The 20,170-nt window shown below is 35.9% G+C and overlaps 1 protein-coding gene across 3 annotated transcripts in view; it reads right to left on the bottom strand.

Moving 5' to 3' along the window:
• The window catches only part of dos (daughter of sevenless), a 120,823-nt gene that overhangs the window by 63,216 nt on the left and 37,437 nt on the right, over positions 1 to 20,170 (bottom strand). The window contains exons 1-2 of one of the 3 annotated variants that reach the window (XM_090385138.1): positions 14,211 to 14,317; positions 5,388 to 5,556 (exon numbers count right to left, since the gene is read on the bottom strand). In XM_090385138.1, the coding sequence (XP_090241264.1) occupies positions 5,388 to 5,556; positions 14,211 to 14,294 (253 nt within the window). In that variant the 5' untranslated portion in view covers positions 14,295 to 14,317. Of the gene's footprint in view, positions 1 to 5,387; positions 5,557 to 14,210; positions 14,318 to 20,170 lie in introns of those variants that run through there. The other 2 variants (XM_090385137.1, XM_090385139.1) reach the window with 2 other exon arrangements.

The raw sequence follows: 20,170 nt of genomic DNA, 5'->3' as shown, positions 1-20,170 counted from the left end.
TGTCGTTGTGGAAGTTGATAGGTTGAATAAATTTAAGGAGGAACTGGACAGGCATTTGGAGACAATGGTATGATTTTTTTTTTTTTTGGCTGATGCTGCATAAACTCATACACTTGCTTTAATGCATCACATGCCACTACTACTACTACATCATAATAGCATCCATAACTTAGCACAATTGTTTTAATTAATGCAAACCCATAATTAAAACGTTCGTCTTGCAAACGGGAATAAAATCTCAAATTTTCCTGTAATCAGTTTATTTTTCTAAGGTATTAGAAGGTATTAATATACATTAGAATTTAGTACCATATTCCTAAATTCTAACATAACTATCATATTCCTAAATTCAAAACACTAAAGAAAACTTACATATATATATATATATATATATATATAAATTTTTTTTTTTACGAAAACCCCAAACACAAAAGGCATTAGAACCTATAGTACTTTAGTACCATGCATCGGTTGGAGGTTCAGAAGACAAAAGAAGATATTTGTTAACATTAGACTTGAACTTCTGTAGACTGTAATTTTCAGGAAATACATATGAAGGAAGGTTGTTCCAGAAAACAGCAGTTGAATGAGTAAATGAGGAAGATAAAAAGTTGGTTCTGTACATGTTCGAACTGTTTTGAAAGAGAGAGCGGAAATTATAGCAGCCAATTCAGAAGAACAGTGCCCATGGAAGCATCTGTAGAAAAGGCAAGCAGAAGAAACAGTACATCTACAAGACAGAGTGGAGAGACTCTGTTAGACATGAGTCATTAACTGAACTGCCCTCTTCTGAACGGAATCAAGAAGACTGAGAGAGGTTTTGGGGGTACCACCCAAGTTGTGGGAACAATATTCCATGGTAGGGCAGATTTGCGATTTATACAGAGTGAACAGCTGTTTGGAAGAAAAGTAAAGGCGAGAGCGAAAGAGCAAACCAAGTTTTTTAGATGCAGAGGAAGCAATATTTGTAATGTGCTTGTGCCAAGAGAGAGATCAGAAGTCAAGGTAATCCCCAAAAGAGATATATCATTTTGCCTAAAAATCGGAGTGTCACCAAAGATAAGCATAGGAGCAGAAGAATCCTTTTTGTGAGATATAAAACAAGACTGAGTTTTAGAAGGATTGAAATTAACTAAGTTGTCTTTGCCTCACTGGAGAATTACCTGGAGATCGGCATTTAAGGAATTGGTAGCAGATTTTCAAGAAGTTGAAGCTGATTGAGCAAGACAAGGTTTCTCAAAATGGAAAGTGGAATGAAATGTGCTATCATCGGCAAAACTATGTATAGGATTTCCAGTCAATGGAAGAAGGTCATTTATATACGAGAGGAAAATAGTGGGGGAAAAAACTGAACCTTGGGGGATACCGGCATTAGTGGAGAAGTTAGAAGACAGAGAGCCACCTACCATCACCCTCAGTGAGCAATCAAAGAGAAAACCAATTACAAAAAACAGTTGATAAACCAGAAGATGGAAGTTTGTTTAGAAGACCTTTATGCCAAACATGATCAAAAGCCTTTCAGATGTCAAGAGCAACTGCTTCTGTTTCACCGAACTTTTCCATTGAATTAGTCCATAAATGAGTAACATAAGCCAGAATACCACCAGTAGATCGACACTGATGGAATTCATACTGGCGATCATTGATCAGACGGAAGGTTTCTAGGTAGTTTAAGAGTTGGCGGTTAATTGATTTCTCCATTACTTTAGAAAGAGAAGTAATTGCAATGAAATGAATTGGATGGGAGGGATTTGTCACCCTTTTTGGGAACTGGCTGGACATGAGCAAACTTCCAAGTATAAGGAAAAACACCTTTGGAATAAGAAAGTGAAAAAAGGCAGCAAAGAACAGGAGTAAGTTCAGAAGAACAGGTTTTGAGAACAAGTGGAGAAACACTATTGGAACCTGGAGCTTTCTTAGCATCAAGATTCGTCAAAATCCTTCTGATATCCTTTTGACAGAAGACCACAGGAGGTATTGAATGGAGTGTGTTGGAAATGGTGGGACGTGTTTTACCAAGATCATTAATACACGAGTTGGAAGAAAAATGGGATGCTATCGGGTCAGCTTTATCCTTGGCTGAAGTGACAACAGAACCATCTGGTTTGGACAGAGATAGGAGCAGAGATGGGCAAAAGTTGCGGCCAATAGCTTTGGCAAGAGACCAGAATGCTCAGCTAACATTAGGGCAAGAAACAAGTTTTCTACTCTTACCCTGTTCAAACTCTAGTTTGGACTGATTAATAACTGCTTTACAATTGTTGCGAGCTTTGATAGGCAGAAAATGAAACTGAAGAATTAGAAACAAGCCAATTACGATATGCAATGTTCTTCTCTTGAACAGCCTTAGCACATTTATTGGAAAACCAAGGTTTAGATAAAGGACAAGATTTTAAAGTGGAGTGTGGGATAAAGGATTTCCATTCCTGCAAGAACAATTTCACTGACACGATCTGAGCAAAAGTTGACATCAAAGTTTTGAAACAGTAATCCGACCAAGGAAAAGAAATCTCACAGGTTATTCCATTTTGCATTCTTGTAATGCCAAACAAACGAGGTTGGGAACAGCCATGAGATAAAGGCTCCATTGGAGGAGATGATCACCAAGTTGTGAGCTGAGGTGCCTAAAGGACCTCTCACTTCGATTGTGTACTTAGAAGGGTTGTTTGGAGAAAAAGATCAAGTGTGTTGGCTGTATGGTTAGGATTGTCCAGTATTCTTGTAGGTAAATGAACAATCTGTGCAAGGTCATTAGTAATTGCAAAAGTCTCAGCATCTTGACCAGCTGGGTCGGTGTGACTAGAAAACGGAAGACAGCTGGAGTTGTGAACATTAAAATCACCAAGGAAAATTACCTCACTGTTAGGAGAGTTGAACTGGAGAAAGTCAAGTTGCAAAGAGAGGAAATCAAAGAGCTCGAATTGATTAATGGAGTTGGGAGAACGGTAGAGACAACAGATGAATTTGACACAATGAGGTAGAGAGATTTTAAGCCAGAGATGTTTGGTTTTTGTTTTTTTTTTTAGGAGCATTAGCAACTAAGGCCATATTGCTCCGGGGGATATGCGGCGGTCATTCCCTGACCTTTCCGCATCCTCCATATTTGGTGGTCATGGGCTCGAACCCTGGTCTAATTAAGAAGCGTGTGCTACACACTGCTGCTCCTGACCACCTGGCTACGGAGGTGCCTAAGCCAGAGGAGATTCCAAATTACCAAGTCTCTGACAGGGAATATCGGAACGAACATATGCACAAGTACCACCTTTGAGGCGAAAGGAATCATACAGCGAATAGTTTGTGCAACTGAGATGAGCAATAGTTGAATCAACCGATAACTGAGATTCTGTCAGAAAAAGTACATGGGGTTTGGTAGACTGCAAGTGGAAATCGTTGAGATTAGAATTGAGACCACGTATATTTCTGAAATGAATTAGAAAGTGTTTGGGAGGTTTAGATCTTTTTGCAGATAACCCTACTCTATTAATTTAACAATTCATGGTGTATTCGATAGTAAGAAAAAGTGGGAGAGACGTGCTGCATAAAGTAACGAAATTTTTGCATATGGCATACACATGGTAAGAATATACCCAGATCTTTGACATAACGTGGCGTCTACAATGTCCCCCGCATACACACGACTTGGACTCCCTCCAGTCTCTATGTGGCAGAGTAGAGGTAGCAAGATTATACACTAGCTGATATAGAAGCCTCCTAGAGAGTTACCAATAGGTTCGGTCCGGTGTACTAACTAGCAGTCGGCCTGAAAACACCGTTTTAGAGCTGTACCCTTGAAATGTAAGGGAAATTGGATCTCGCCACGATGTTCATCAAAACCTCAAAAGTCATCAATCGTTCTGCATGATGGAAGAGAAGAGATGATTAGTGGAATTGAGAGAATGGTAGAGACAACAGATGAATTTGACAGAATTGAGGTAGAGAGATTTTAAGCTAGAGAAGATTGAAAAGAGGAGATTCCAAATTACCATGTTCTCTGACGGAATATCAGAATGGACATATGCACAAGTTCCACCTTTGAGGTGAAAGGAATCGTACAGCGAATAATTTAAGCAACTGAGATGAGCAGTGGTTGAATCAACTGATAACTGAGATTCTGTCAGAAAAAGTACATGGGGTTTGGTAGACTGCAAGTGGAAATGGACATCGTTGAGATTAGAATTGAGACCACATATATTTGTGAAATGAATTAGAAAGTGTTTGGGAGGTTTAGATCTTTTTGCAGATAACCCTACTCTATTAATTTAACAATTCATGGTGTATTCGATAGTAAGAAAGAGTGGGGTAGACGTGCTGTATGAAGTAATGAAATTTTTGGATATGGTGCACACGTGGTAAGAATATACCCAGATCCTTGACATAACGTGGCCTCAACAATGCCCCCCGCATACACACTACTCGAACTCCCTCCAGTCATTATCTGGCAGCAGCAAGATTATACGCTAGCTGATCCGGAAGCCTCCTAGAGAGTGACCAGTAGGTTTGTTCCAGTGTACTAACTAGCGGCCGACCTGCAAATACCGTTTTAGAGCTGTAACCTCGAAATGTAAGGAAGTTTGGATCTTGCCATGGTGTTCGTCATAACCTCAAAAGACGTCAATCATGCTGCAAGATGGAAGAGATGGGGGAGGGTTGACCGGAACTTAGCTCTGGAGACTAAACATGGGTTCCACCACTTCAAGCCTCCAATAAGCAAAGTGGTGGTATTGCACCGGTTGATGAGAGTCATCTACCACCTAGTATTGTCTGGTAACACAGAGGGGCAGCATTCCTTTGTGTGGTGTGGCACCACACCTTGACTCCTGTTTACGTTGGTTCACACCTGGGTAGTCACCCACAGTGCGCTTGCACATGGGGGTTATACCCAAGTACTAATAGTCCCACCATCATGAAGGTGCAAGCAGAGGATTTGGCTGTCACAGACCATCCGAACTACGCTGAAATTGGGTCCACTTGATTTGAGTGTCACCCGAATATCAGTTCCATCAGCGTTTTAGACTCCCAAGTTGCAAGCACAGCTTGTCTGGCATATTTGCGACAGCCTCGAGGACCATATATAGAATAAATAGAAGAGAATATGCTGAATATGTAAATATAAAAACCCAGCTCCAATCATCATCAATATACAAATGTGAATAGGAATGAAATTTATGAGTGAAAGTATATTTACATTACACAGAATTTTTTATAGACTTTTTCAGTATTTCAGATGTATATTTATTTATATTGGTCCCAAGCCAGTATGTTCACCTTCCTTTAATTTCTTAATTTGTAAATAAAATATGCACTTCTGAACAGGCAACTTATGTATTTGTATTCTTAATGCAAAACTGTTTATAAATTATGAATAGTTAGTAATTAATTATACCTACCTTCTTCAATATGAATTTTGAGTCCACATACAGAACATATACATTCTACCCATTTGTTCATGTCTACCTCTGTCTTGGCCACCAAATAGTATATTCTCTTAGGTGTTCTAATATCAAATACAAACTGATAATTAGATCTTCTATTTTCAAACTGCAATCCTGCATCAACCTACAAAAATATATTATTCCAATTATATCTATCAGTACAAAAATTATAATTTATCTGCCAAAGCACAAAGACAAACTTTCAAATTAGCAACACAGAATGGAATTGAACAGTATTTAAAAATTTAACATAGCAATAATATGTCAATTGCACAATTAGATGTTATGAATTGACCAGAAAATTGTGGTCATTCTGAATAAAACTGTTTGGATTTCCTCATTCCTTTGAACGATTTAATCATGTATGAAAAGAGGTAAGAAAGTTAATAAAAATGGATATATATTCAACGTGAGAAATAACTGCTTTAATATTGAAGCAAAACAAATTTAGCCATACTGCATCTTATAATATTTGAAATTCATAAAAAAAAAAAAAAGAAAAAAAAAACACTAAAAAAATTTAAGTTGGTTCAAAATTAAACCATTGAGCGGACCCAACAATGAAATTAAACAAGAGTGATGAATGGTAGGAGAGGAGGGTTAAAATAAGGAGGAAGAAACAAAATAGAGTAGATAATAATTGTAGCCATGTATTAACCCTCTGATAGGTGCAAAATTTCTTTTTAACTGACAGATTCACCCTGGGTATGCCATTTTATAACTTTAAAATCAGAATGAAAAATTTTTAAGTTGTTCACTTTTTAATGCCATCTTTTATTTTCAATCTATTATAAAATAAGTGTGAATAATGCATTTTTTGTATTAAAAACATATATTTAAAATTTTTTTTTTAAAGTAAAACCCCCGTGCCACACTTCACACTTGTTTTTATCACTTGTTAAAAACACCTGCATCTGGAAACATCTTTACTGTCAGTAAGCGAAACCTGAAAGAAACTAACTAATATCTTACATGCTGTGGTGAATGGTCCCCCCACCCTAAGATATGTACACAACATCTGAAGGAAACAAGCATTTCTATTGAGAGATGCAGGATCAAATGTGACGATAGTGAATTTTGGTAATTGGATGGGAAAAATGCAAATAATTTTAAAATTCTTGTTTTTCAACACAACATAATTAATATGCACGAACAGGCTTAAGATTGTCACAAAGAAAATAAACTTCCATTTGTGTTTTCAAAAGAAATAAGGAAAACTTCTTCTCAAAGTACTTTTATATATAAAAAGAAAAGAAAAGAAAAGAAAAAAAAAAAAAAAAAAAAACTTTGTTTTGTGAAATGGAGAAATGACTTTTAGTTTAGAAGTAATTTCTTATTTTCTTTTGTGTTTATTTTAACGTAACTATTGTTGATTTTCTCCATAGTTATAAAATAAAAACAAATGCCTTAATGAAACATATGCTCCATGCTGAGTAATTATACAGCGATATTTAGTTTTTTTTTCGCCACTGACGTTACTAAAGCTGACGTCTTAGAGTTTGCGGGACATAATGATGTTCGAGAAGAGAAACATAAAGGTAAATAAATGGAAAGCATGGATTAATGCTTTTCATTCATTTGATTAATCATTTTTAATCATTAAATTAACAATTTAAAGTTCCACTTTATTTTTGCCAGCAAAAATAAATTAGCACTTTATGTAAATGATAGGCATATTTTTGATGATAAGTCTCGTAAATCTTTAGGAATTCCATCAGTTTTGGAGCTGCTTAATTACAGTATTAATGGAATATTGTTAAACATAAAATGCAAAGTCCGTGTTAGATTTCATTTTGTTCATTTAAAGAGACAATTCATAGATTTTCATCATTTTTGTTCAAGTTTACTCTAGTTTGACATCATGAAGCACTTTACTCTAGTTTGACATCCAGGAGGATATGAAATAAACATTTTCAGTAGTGAGTCTTAAAATAGCATATGCCATATATTGTTTGGAAAAGTAAAAAATAACTTAGTTGTGACCTACCTTAAAAAAAAAAAAAAAAAAAAAAATTGGAACTTTAAATGCCAATGGATTTAAAGCTAAAGTTAGGATGAAAATTTTTAAAGAGGATTTTCATTTAAAACAGGAGCCTATAATTTGAAATGAGTATTCAATAATTTTATGCAAAAAAGAAAACTATTTAAATAACTTATACATTGTGCATTTTTGTAAAAATCCCTTACATTGTCAGAACTATTCTTGTTTATATTAAATGCATGTCATAGAGGTTTAGACACATTAGCAATTGCTTGCCTTCTCTACTCTATAAAGTTGAGCTGAGATAAAGAAAAGAGGTATAATAACAATAGGAAACATGTGTTAGACTGAAACCTTTGTATTAAAAGTACTGCTTTTGAATGATAAGTTTTTTTGTTTTTCCCAAAATTGATTTGTGTTCTCGTCAAATCTCACTTACCAAAAATTGAAACTTAGCATTTCAAGCCTGTGTAGCTTTGGGAACCCCTTTCCACCACTTAGGAGCAGCTAAATTACATTTTGAAAATACTTGAACTGTACTGTAATTCAAGGATTTGGCTGTTTGTAAAAACCTGATATTTTGTTATAACCGTTTGCTCTCTTTCCATATGTTTTATGAATTTTTGTTTCAGGAGAAGGATTCAACAATCCCTAACTTAATGATGTGGACCTAATTTAGTAAGAATGCAGTTTAACTTTAATTGACACAGTCTGTTCACAAGGAAATGCTTCGTTTTTCATTTTATTTTATATTGCCAAACCTTCTTCAATAACAAAACAATTAATGATGCAGATCAATCAGAAACACAATAATTGAGGAATTCATAAATTGACATTGATGTCATTCATGTAGATTTTGCTTAAATTAGAAAAAAATGGCTCAGGCATTCTTTATTGTGATGTGCTCCTATTAGAGAGGTGAAAAAACTTTTTTACAAAAAATGGTCGGAAAATTTGTTTTGTTATCTAGAATAACAAACTTATTAATTGTTACTTATATCTCCTATATATTGTATATATAATAAATTGAAAAAGATCCTGTATGATTTTGAAAATCTAACGTTTCCATGAAGCTATTTTGTGCCAGCTTTTATTTTATTATTATTATTATTAGCCATATGGTACAAGGAAGCCTGAGGCTTATGCTGCACCAGCCAAAAAAAATTTCTGAATACCCTGTGCGTGAGAGAAAGACAGAGAGAGGGGGGGGGGAATCACCACGAAAGGGAAGAATGATGATATCCAGCTCAGGACCTGGGTGTGCCAAGCCCATACTCACAAGATGTGAGCCCTAAATCTCGTTTTTGCAGTGATGCCATAATAATTAATTCTATAATGTATATAAAGCTTTTGTGGAATGCAATATACCTGCATAGTGATGATGACCAGTGTATTTACATTCATGGTGTTAATAACTCTGCTAGTGGGGATTTCATTTTGGACATCCAGGTACTGTGTGGATAGGTGACGAGCCTCACCTATGCACAACTAACCTGGGGTTCAAATGGGGGTCAATTTTCAGCTCTAATTAGAGCATTTACGTTTAGTGGAAAAGATTTTTTCTATGATTCTATTAGGATTAATGTTAGTTGGTTGCTGTTTGAGTTTTGTTTGTGCTGCTATGTTTATATGGTGTCTGATGTAATTGTCAGGTATTTTGTTATTGATGAGGATATTTTTGTTTTTTTAGAGATTCCATCATGTTTTTTCTAGGTTATTGCATGTGTATATGTGTATAATTCTGTTGGTTTGGTTTCTGATCATGTTTCCATGTATATTCTTGGCTAAATTAGTTTCCCAGTTTGTTAGTTTAACAGCTGGGAAGCTAAACTGGTCTCTTTTATTGTAGTGTCTGGTGTATACTAAGTTGTTTGCTATTGTGACTTGACTATCTAGGTAGGTGGCTTGTAGGTTGCTTTCTGTGTTGGTTCTTTCTATAGCCAGTTCTTCGGGATAAATTTTCTTAGCCATGTTGTTGAAATCTGCATAGTTGATGACAAGTACATCGTAAATGTATCTGTAGTATGTAATGCTATTTAAAAATTTAATATTTAAATCTAATTGTCATCAGACATAATTCCAATATTATTATTAGCTACATGGTGCAAGGAAACCTGAAGTTTATGCTGCACCAGCCAAAAAAAAAAAAAAAAAAATTCCCAAGTTACCCTGTGAGAGAGAGAGAGAGTCAAAAGTAGAAGGAAATCGCCAAGAAATAGAAGAATGGTGATACCCAGCTCAGGACCCTGGGTGTGCCAAGCCCATACTCACCAGAAATGTGTAGTAAGAAACATTAATACAGGGTCTGCAAAGATGGATATGAGAAGTACACATAGTACCTGAACTAAAAGGGTGTAAAGGATAGTAGAAAAAGAAATGAAATAGGTGAAAGAATGTTAAAATCCTAGGTACGATTATGAATTAAGATTATTAATAGCATAATTAACAAGCCAATAGGAAGAAATGGGACTGTGCAAAAAGAAAATTTTGCTGCTGCAAACTCCATTTTTTCAGCATCATTGAAACAATGACCTTTCAACAATTGTTTCATCCTTAATTAAAGGGGAGAAAGATACATGGTATATCAGGTGAGTAAAATGGATGCATAACAGCGGTATTCCAAACTTAGGAGGGATTGTTTGATCAAAACAGACTTATCTGCTGCTCATTTATTGCCCTTCTGCTATCTACACGTTAAAATCCAACACACTGCCTTGTGAACTTGCACACACTATCCATGTTCAATCAACTTCTAAACATGCCAGAATTTGAATGCCACTTCCACATAGGGTTATCAGAACATGAAGGGATAAGTTTTGCACTCTCCCATCACAAGATTTATTATAATAAATTTTTGAATGTACTTTGCATAATATGGTAATATATAGTAACAGCAGGGAGAGCCAACCTTTTCCTGTACAGGAGCCATATTCAGTTAGATTTGTTTCACGGCCTGCAATAAGTGATTTGAGAAAAATTAGTGTACTACATTTTCCATATCTTGTTACATATAAAGGGAAATTTCTATTTTCATGTTACTGTTTTTTATATTCAGGCCATATTATAAAAAATGCAAATTCCCAAAACTTTTATGTGCAATAAATCACTATGCCAGTGATTTATTTTTTAGACTTTATTAAAACTATGACTTACTTTTGTTTTTTTAAAAATATACCTTACTTTTGCTTTTAAATGCTCACTTTAGAAAATTTACAACGCTCAAGTTCTTGCTGAAAAGGATCACTGCTTTTCAATATTAAGGTGAATAAATAAATATAATGATACGCCTAAAATTTAAAATATTCTAAAATTTTATTAAGTACAATACTTAATTTACTGAGATGATTAACACTGGATATTTTTAGATAATTGTTCAAAACTGGTTGAAATTTGTGATGCCAATTCTCAATACGGAATGAAGATGCTCATCTATTATTCTGTTTCTTTTTAAATATTTATTTGATTTTGTGTGTGGAAAAATTTGCTCATGAACATATGTTGATCCGAACAAAGCAGCCATTTTCATGGAATTTTCTTTTATTAGCAGAAAATCTTCAGATGGGAGAGCCTTGTAGAATTCAAGTAGTTTATTTTCACAGTCCATATACTTATTTTTGAACCATGTTTTGAATTGAAGATCAATAATTTCAAGTTGCAAGCTGGGATTGTAGTTTTCAGCCATAGAAGTAAATGAATTCCCAAACAAACTTGTGTCTTTTTCATGGGATCTTATATCAGCAAATCAACTTTCAAACTCGTCAAAAACTAACTGTAATAACGAGAGGGAATGATTATTTGGAAATGTGTGTTTCTCTTTTAGTTTGATACAACATTCACAGTGAACTGAATTGTCTGGCTCAATTTGGGATTTAAATAATAACTTATTCTGAAATTATCTGATATCACTAGGACTTACAATACCGGTCAAAATCTTAATACCCGTATTTTGATATTTTTAATTTATGAAACTGGGATACCAGTATTAATATCCAAAAACAAACGTTTTTGGATATTAATTCCAAAAACAAACGTTTTTCTCAATAAATTTTGATGACAATTATGTGCAATAAAGTAAGAAAAAAAACAATTACTGTAATTACTTGAACTCATGTTTTAAATAAACTTTTATTGCAATAATAAATATTCTGAAAAAAATCACATTAAAATACAGTTATTCTAAAAAAAAAAAAAAAAAACTGCAAAGTTTAGTTACGTTTAAGCATCCACACTACCTGTGCATAGTGTGGATGCATAGAAAAGGAAAAAACTGAATCGAGTAAATAATACAAAGGTCTTTGAGATAACAAAAGAGGAGAAAAAGCAGTATGTACTGGAACTTAAGAACAAGTTTGAGCTTCTGCAGACTGCTGAGGACCAAGATATTGACAAGGAATATTACAACTTTCTGGAAGTGATAAAGCCCAAGAAACCTATAGGGAAAAAGAAATCCAAATAAGAAAAAATTAGTCAAGAACACTTGTCATGATGAATCGAAGACGACAAATGAAGAGCAAGAAAAAAACAATTAAGAAGGGAGAAAATTGAGTATACTGAGTTATGCAAAGCCATTAGAAAGAGACTCAGAGAGGACATAAGAAGATTTAACACAAGAAGTAGAACAAGCATTAAGGGAAAACAAAGGATTTAAATCAGCAGCCATGAGAAATAATACAGAAAGACAAATGATACTGAAACTGAAGAATAGCGATGTACTTATAAACAGCAGAGAAGGCATAATTCAAACAGCAGAAGACTACAATAGAGAACTATACAAGGAGTGAGGGAATGATGCCAGCAGTGGGAAAGCTGGATTGCAAAGTAGCATCACATACGACATACCTGATATTCTTCCTGATGAGGTAGAACATGCATTGAAGAAAATGAAGAATCAGAAAGCCCCGGGGGAAGATGAAGTTACTGTAGAGTTTTTAAATTGGGAGGAAAATACATGGCACAAAAACTGGCAAGACTCTTCACAAAATGCTTTAGAAAAGGTGTGACACCTAAGCAGTGGAATAATGCAATCATAGTTTTGCTGCATGAGAAAGGAGATGAATCAGAAATTGGAAATTATAGACCAATTAGCTTCATAACCCACATCTACAAGTTGTTAACAAGGGTCATTACTAACAGATTAGAAAGAATACTTGATGAGAATCAACCGAAAGAGCAAGCTGGCTTTAGGACAGGATTCTCAACTATGGATCACCTTCACGTAATATCATAGCTAATGGAGAAAGCAAATGAATATAAAACACCATTATGCATGGCATTGTGGATTATGAAAAGGTATTTGACTCCATACAGCATAAGGCAATGTTTCGGGCACTGGAAAGACAAGGCATAGATACCCTATATATTATGATTTTGAAGAAAATATATGAGAACGCTACCTCCTTTATTAGACCAGACAAAGACAGTAGCAAATTTAAAATCGAAAAAGGAGTTCGACAAGGAGACACTATCTCCGAAGCTGTTTACTGCTGCCCTTGAGGAAGCTTTCAGAAGATTAGACTGGTCGCAGAAAGGAGTCAATGTGAATGGAGAGTACCTAAACCATTTACAATTTGCAGATGACATTGTGGTCATAAGCCACGATCCCAAAGAATTAGAGGAAAATCTTTCAGTTATGCACAGTTAGTAAGGATTTTGGACTAAAGATGAATATGGCTAAAACAAAAGTAATGATGAACAAGTATGCCACAGAAAGGGACATAATGATTGAAGGAGCAGTAATTGAAAAGGTGGAGTCATATACTTATCTGGGATAAGTTATTAGCTGTAATAATGATAAATGGCTGGAAGTCAAGAGATGAATAAATTTTGGATGGATAGCATTCAGGAAATATAGTTATATACTGAAGAGCAATTTCCCGATTTGTCTGAAACGTAAAATAATGAACCAGTGTATACTCCCCACCATGACTTACGGAAGTGAAACTTGAGCACTCACCAAAAGAATGGAAGAGAAGCTGAGAACTACACAGTGAAGAATGGAACAAATTATATTAGGAATCAGACTGTTAGATAAGAAGAGAAACTCAAGTAAAGGACATTCTTATCAAAACTAATGAACTAAAATGGTCTTGGGCAGGACACATAGCTCGAAGACATGATGACAGATGGATAAGAAAATAACAGAATGGTACCCAAGAGGAGCTAGAAGAAAACCTGGAAGACAACGGCGGAGATGGATAGATGAAATTCATGAGTTTGTGAGTAGTAAATGGCCATTGCACAAAACAGAAGGAACTGGAAAGTTGCTGGAGAGGCCTTCATCCTGTAGTGGATTGAAAATGGCTGCTGGTGATGATGGTCAGTTAGCTGACACCTTACGACATGATATCTGTCTCATTTTAGTTGATAGCTTAAATAAATTTAAGGCTGAACTAGACAAACATTTGGAGTGACAGGATGAGCGAAATGGGAAGGTTTTTTTTTTTTTTTTTTTGGCCGATGCTGTATAAGCTTGCTTTCTTGCATCAATAACTAATGCTAACGCTAAACTGGTTTCTAGTATTCATCATTGAAGATCAATATCATATCACAAGGCAATTAACATAATTTATCCATACAGATAAATATCATCACAATTCCTAGCAAGAGACCTTGGTCAAGAAACCAAGTATACAGCATCAGGCAAAAAAAAAAAAAAAAAAAAAAATTCTCGTTTCACCTGTCCATCTCTTCCAATAGTTTATCTAGTTCTTACTTGAATTTATTCAAATAAGAACTTATTCAAACTATACACTTTCACAACAATGGATAGAAGCTTATTCTGGCAATCAACCACCTACCTGTTGACTGAAAGCAAACTTCAGCACACATTCTGTTCTGCAACCATCTCTCCTCGATTTGAGTTTTTCCTCCTTCATGTGCATAGTCTGAGAAAGAATCCCATCAGAGGTGCCTGGTCTCCTGACACCACAATTTGCAGAAATAAAGCCTTTCTATATAAAATAATTCCTTTGTTCCACTCACCATTTTTTTTGCTGTTCTCTGTACTCGTTCCAGCAGCCTTCCTAAAATGAGGTTTCCAGACCTGTATACAGTACTTATTTGGCCTCACAGTTATCTTATACAATGGGATAATCACTCCTTATTAGCATTAGCTAAGGCTATTAGTTGAGGCATATGATGCAAGATAGCAAGCTTATACAGCATCAGCCAAAAAACAAGAAAAAGAAAACCCTTCCAATTCACCCAACCAGTCACTCCAAATGTTTGTCTCGTAGAGCTTTAAATTTATTTAAGTAAACAACTTCCACAACAATAGATGGAAGTCTGTTCCAGATCAGACTACCCGCTGGCTAAAGGAAAATTTGCGCACATCTATTCTACAACTGTCTTTCCTCAATTTGAATCTATGTCCCCTCAGGTTCATAATCTGAGCAAGGAGAAGAATCCCATCAGCACTGAGTATGCTCAAACCATTCAAGGCCTTATACACCTCAACCAGATTACCTCCAGATGCCGCAACTTGCAGAACTTAAGCCTTTCTTGATAAGAGCACCCCGTTTGTTTCTCTCACCAATCTTGTTGCCCTTCTTTGTACTCATTCTAGCAACTCTACATCCTTCCTAAAATGAGGCCTCCAGACCTGTATACAGTACTCAAGGTGTGACCTGACCATATCATATCTTCATATCTTATTTCTGTTTATCAGTGAAAAAACCCCATGTGCAGCCTGTCCGCACTGCTCAGAGAACTTTATATCAGACTGCACAATTAACCTCTGGGCTTTTCATTTTCCACCTTGAGTGTAGTACCACACATTTGATATGTTAATATGGGATTACTGCTACCCCAATTGCAGAACCTTTGCATTTGTCAATGTTAAACCTGAACTGCCATTTCTCAGCACAATTGCCCAGTTTTTCTATTTATTTTTTTGCAGTAGTATATCTAGATTACTGTCATTAACCTCTCTCTCCCAACCTTCATCAATATCATTAATAGATGCAGAAAAAAAGAATGCGCCAAACCCTGGGGACACTGCTGATAATATTAGTCCATGAAGAGCAGTGTCCATTGATAACAACTGTCTTCTCCCACTCAACCATGACTGTTTTTTTTTTTTTTTTTTTGGCTGACACTGTATAAGCTTGCTTTCTCACATCATTTTCTACTGCTAATGCTAATATGCAACAGTTTCAAATGCATGCTTTCTTGAAATCTAAATATATAATATCAAAATTATTTTTTTGCATCCATTTTCCTGTTTAGATTGTCCTGCATTACCTCTTTAACCAGTGACTCCATTATTTTTACTAGAACAGAAGTTAAGCTAACAGGTATGTAATTATTAATTTCACCCTTTGTGAATTGGAAATACATTTGCATATATCCAGTCCACAGGGATCTCCCCTTGAATCCAAGAATATTCTCATAATTATGGCTAAGGATTTGCTTACTTCCTTTGCTGTTTCTCTTAATATAACTGAAAAATTTCCATCCAATCCCAGTGACTTTCTTAGGTTTAATTTCAACAATTTCTCTAAGTTATTATAAAATTATTTAGTTCCCTGTTAGAATTTGATAAACTTCTGGCATCTCCTTCCCTAAAGAATTCCTCATGTGTGAAGGTAGATGCAAAATACTCATTCAATTTATCAGCAACCTGATCAGGATCATCAACATCAAGTGGACCAATATGATTAATCTTCCTTCTAGTGTTTAATAAATAAAGAAGCCTTTGCTGTTTTTCTTTGCATCCTTTACCAAAGATTTGTCATAATCTGCCTTCACTCTCCAAACCTTCTTTTTGACTCTATTACAGTCTAGTTTATATCTACCATATGCTTCTGTGTCACCTGATAATTTATATGCATCTCATGCATTTTTCTTTCTGCCACAAGTCTCATTAGTTCACCTGACATCCGTTTAGGTCTTGAAGAGAATTTCTTAGTTGGTGTGAAAAGCTTAGTAGCTCTATGATTAGTTCCCTTGAATGCTGCTCATTTAGAATTTGCTGATGGTAACATCATCAGTCGGTCCCACTGAATTGAATTTAAAAATGGTCTGAGACTATTTAGTCACCTTTAAGAAAGCAAAATCCCTTTCCTTTGTCCTTGATGGTAGTTACATCTTTAAGCAAATCACAAATCAATGCACTGTGATCACTGTCACCTAGTTCTTTTATCTGCAGATTCTTAATGCATGAATTATCACTACTGATAATCAGATGAAGAGTATTACTTCCTCTAGTTGCCTCTCTAACTTGTTGCTATATAAAACAGTCATCCAATAAAGCCACAAAAGTCTTGCTAGTGTGTGAGTAAACAATCCCAAGTTCCAGTCAATATCGGGAAAGTTAAATCCCCAATTATAAGACATTTTGATTTACTGGCCCACGCTTTCTCTGTATGGTTGTTTGTTGCTTATTAGAGTTATTAGGCCTATAAAACTCCCCTTCCCTCATTTTTGCTTTCCCAGTGCTTATGTCACACCAAACAGAATCAACATTGCACTGGCTGCCCATGTCAACTGGATATGCTACCTTTGATTTATGTGCTTCTTAACTAAGAGCATACCCCCCCCCCCACTCTCCTGTCATATCTGTATGCAGAGGTTAGACACACGATCAATCACTCCACTTGATAGCATACAAAGGACAGCCAAATTCCAGGGAAAACAAACCGAATTGATGGGGACAGCGGATTGTCGTCAGAAGTTCAGAATTTGTAGCAGTTTTCCAGTATTTACTTTGTTATTAATTATGGATCCTGCAGCACTCCTGATGCAAGAAAGTAAAGTTAATCAGATAAACACTTTCTTTTTATTTTGTGTTTCTTGTTCTTGTTTGCTGTCTCCAGGGTTCCCCCCTCCCATATGCAACTGTATCAGGCATATGCCAAAACCGGATGTGTAAGTGTATGTTTGTTGTGTTGAGTGTTTTGTGCCAATAACTGATGACTTTTCATCCGGGGGGGGGGGGGGAAGCATACACTTGGTTGGATGCCCTCTGCCTCCCAATCACAGCCACATGGAGGTGTACTAAGAACTATAATCTAGGACAGGTCTCACACAAGACTTTCCAGAAAATTCTGGAGAAGTCCAAAAGAAACACTGAATAGAGGAGGAAACAGCTGGCAAAAAGTGGGATAGAATGGAGGGGGGAAGTAGACAGAAAGGGGTCAAGAGTATGAGAGAGATGGGACCTGAGTTACAGTTCCCAAAGAAAGCATAACTCCGTAAGTCAGTGTATGCCCAATCTGAAAAAACTTCCAAATTGTATGAATATAAGTGACAAGAATAGGATGATCGCAAAAGATAGTCCAGTTAAGAAACAGAAACCCAGCACAGGGGTTGTCTTGTTTCTTAACAGGCCACACTAGCATTTCTTAAAAGGCCACACATCTTATTGAAGGTTGACTATCGTGTAGAAGTACACTTAGTTAAAATAGGGTGCAGTGAGCTTTAAATTGAAATAATTTTTTTGTAGTATTCAACCTTAAAACAAAAGCAAGTAAAGTAGCAGGAATTTCTACTCCCCCTGCCACATGCAAACTTACTCTTGTGGCCAAAATTCGCCAACAGAAGAGCATTATTTTGTGCACAAACTTTTGATAGATTCATTACACAACTTAATTCCTGATTTCTACCACAATGTCTCAAAAATCAGTAAATTTAAGTGTAAAGACTGAATACACAAAATGTGACCTCAGATTCTGAGACCAACTCAGTATCTAAATCCAGCAGTTTATCCAAAGCAAGTAAACAATGATGAGGAAACAACAGATGAAGAGAGCAGACCAGGACCTGCCTCAAGCAAGACTGCAAGAATAAAGCCAAGATCCAAAACTGACTCTCCAAAGAAAATACTGAAACTACTGGACAGGAAACAGAGATTACAATGTGCTTCTCTCCCTCTCAGGGTAACTTGGGAATTTTTTGGCTGGTGCAGCATAAGCCACAGGCTTCCTTGCACCATATGGCTAACAACAATAATAATAAGAGCCCTCCTCCTACCTTTATCTAGGGCAGCTGGCTCTGCCCTAGATAAAGTTACTGAAGTCAGGCTCGAGCTTGAGAAATTAACAGCATTGCAGTGGTAGAATTACAATCTCATTCAGAAAGCAGATCATAGAATATTGAACCACCCTTGAAAGGACAGTCACTGATCTGCACATTCAGAATAGTGCTCGTGGCTAAATTAGAAGCCAAAGAAGGAGAGTGGCAAACACAAAAACAATACCAAATAACATAATGAAGTTTTCTGAGCAGTGCAGATGGTCTTGCAAGAGTACCTCATGGTGTCTTGTCAATGATATATACAGGAATTTTTCTAGCAGGGATAAGGAGGTGATTATCCCCTTGTATAAGGCAATGGTCAGGCTACACCTTGAGTACTGTATACAGGTCTGGAAGCCTCATTTTAAGAAGGATGTAGAGCTGTTGGAACGAGTACAGAGAAGGGCAACAAGATTAGTGAATGGAACAAAGGGTTGCTCTTACGAAGAAAGGCTTAAGTTTTGCAAATTACAGTGTCTGGAGACTAGGCACCTGCGTGGTGATCTGATTGAGGTGTATAAAGCTTTGAATAGTTTGAGCATGCTCAATGCTGATGGGATTCTTCCTCTTGCTCAGAATAATCACCTGAGAGGGCATAAATTCAAATTAAGGAAAGACAATGCGAAAATTTATTTTTATTTTGTTACACAGAGCATTAATAAACTACAATAATTGTAGTTTATTAATGCTCTGTGTAACAAAATAAAAATAAATTTTCGCATTATGAATCCAGAGCACGTAGGCCTGTTTTATTATATAAGGAAAGACAGTTGTAGGATAGGAAGTTTGCCTTTAGCCAGTGGGTAGTTGATTGGTGGAACAGACTTCCATCTTTTGTTGTGGAAGTTGATAGCCTAAATAAATTTAAGGCTGAGCTTGACAGGTATTTGGAACGAATGGAGGGGTGAAATGGGAGTGGTTTTTTTTTTTTTTTGCTGATACTGCATAAGCTTGCTGTCTTGTGTCGTATGCCTCTACTAATGCTAATAATCCTAGGCATTGAATGGCCCCACCATGACTACATGACGAGTAAACTTTCAACCAAGACTGAACTACATAAGAAAGAGGAAAATGTTGTAATCATTAGGCCAACAGAGTCTGCCAAGCTGGATTCCAGTGAAGCCATAAAGCAGCCATTACCAAGAATCTTGAACCTCAATTTAAAACAATTAAGATAAAGGGACTAAATAAAAAAAGAATCACAGGGATAGTAATAGATATAGCAACTAAAGAATATGCTGATAAGATTAGGAACAGTACTGAAGTCACAAATTTAGGACTAAAGGCTGAAAAACACAAAACCAGAGGACTGAACATATTAATATTTGACGTAGAAAACACCAAAGTGAAAGAAGATATCTTAACTGAATATATAGGATGGAGTAGTCACTGGTATAGGGAGAACTTCCCTATACCCAAGTTCTACAAATGTATGATATTTGGGCATACTTTTAAAGGAGAGCACCTGTGGCCATTATGCAGTCCAAGGACACGCCTATAATGGTTGCAAAAAGTCCGAAGAAGCAAACTGCTCTAATTACAAGAGTGCAAGACTTGCTTTCAATCACTCTGTGAGGGACCCAAAGTGCACGAGCTACTTGAAGGCAGTGAAGCAGCACAAACAGAAGACAGATTATGAACAATTTGCATAATTGAAGTCTATGATAAAAATTTTCAGTACTATTTGACCAGAGAATAATTTAACTCAGAAGTTAATCTAAGATATAATAGTACCAAGTCAAGG

The sequence above is a fragment of the Mastigoproctus giganteus genome, chromosome 11 (assembly GCF_048544385.1).
Source record: "Mastigoproctus giganteus isolate SK-2022 chromosome 11, ASM4854438v1, whole genome shotgun sequence".
Lineage (NCBI taxonomy): Eukaryota > Metazoa > Arthropoda > Arachnida > Uropygi > Thelyphonidae > Mastigoproctus > Mastigoproctus giganteus.
Note: the sequence above shows the minus strand (reverse complement) of the source record. Positions and strands in the feature narration are given on the sequence as shown.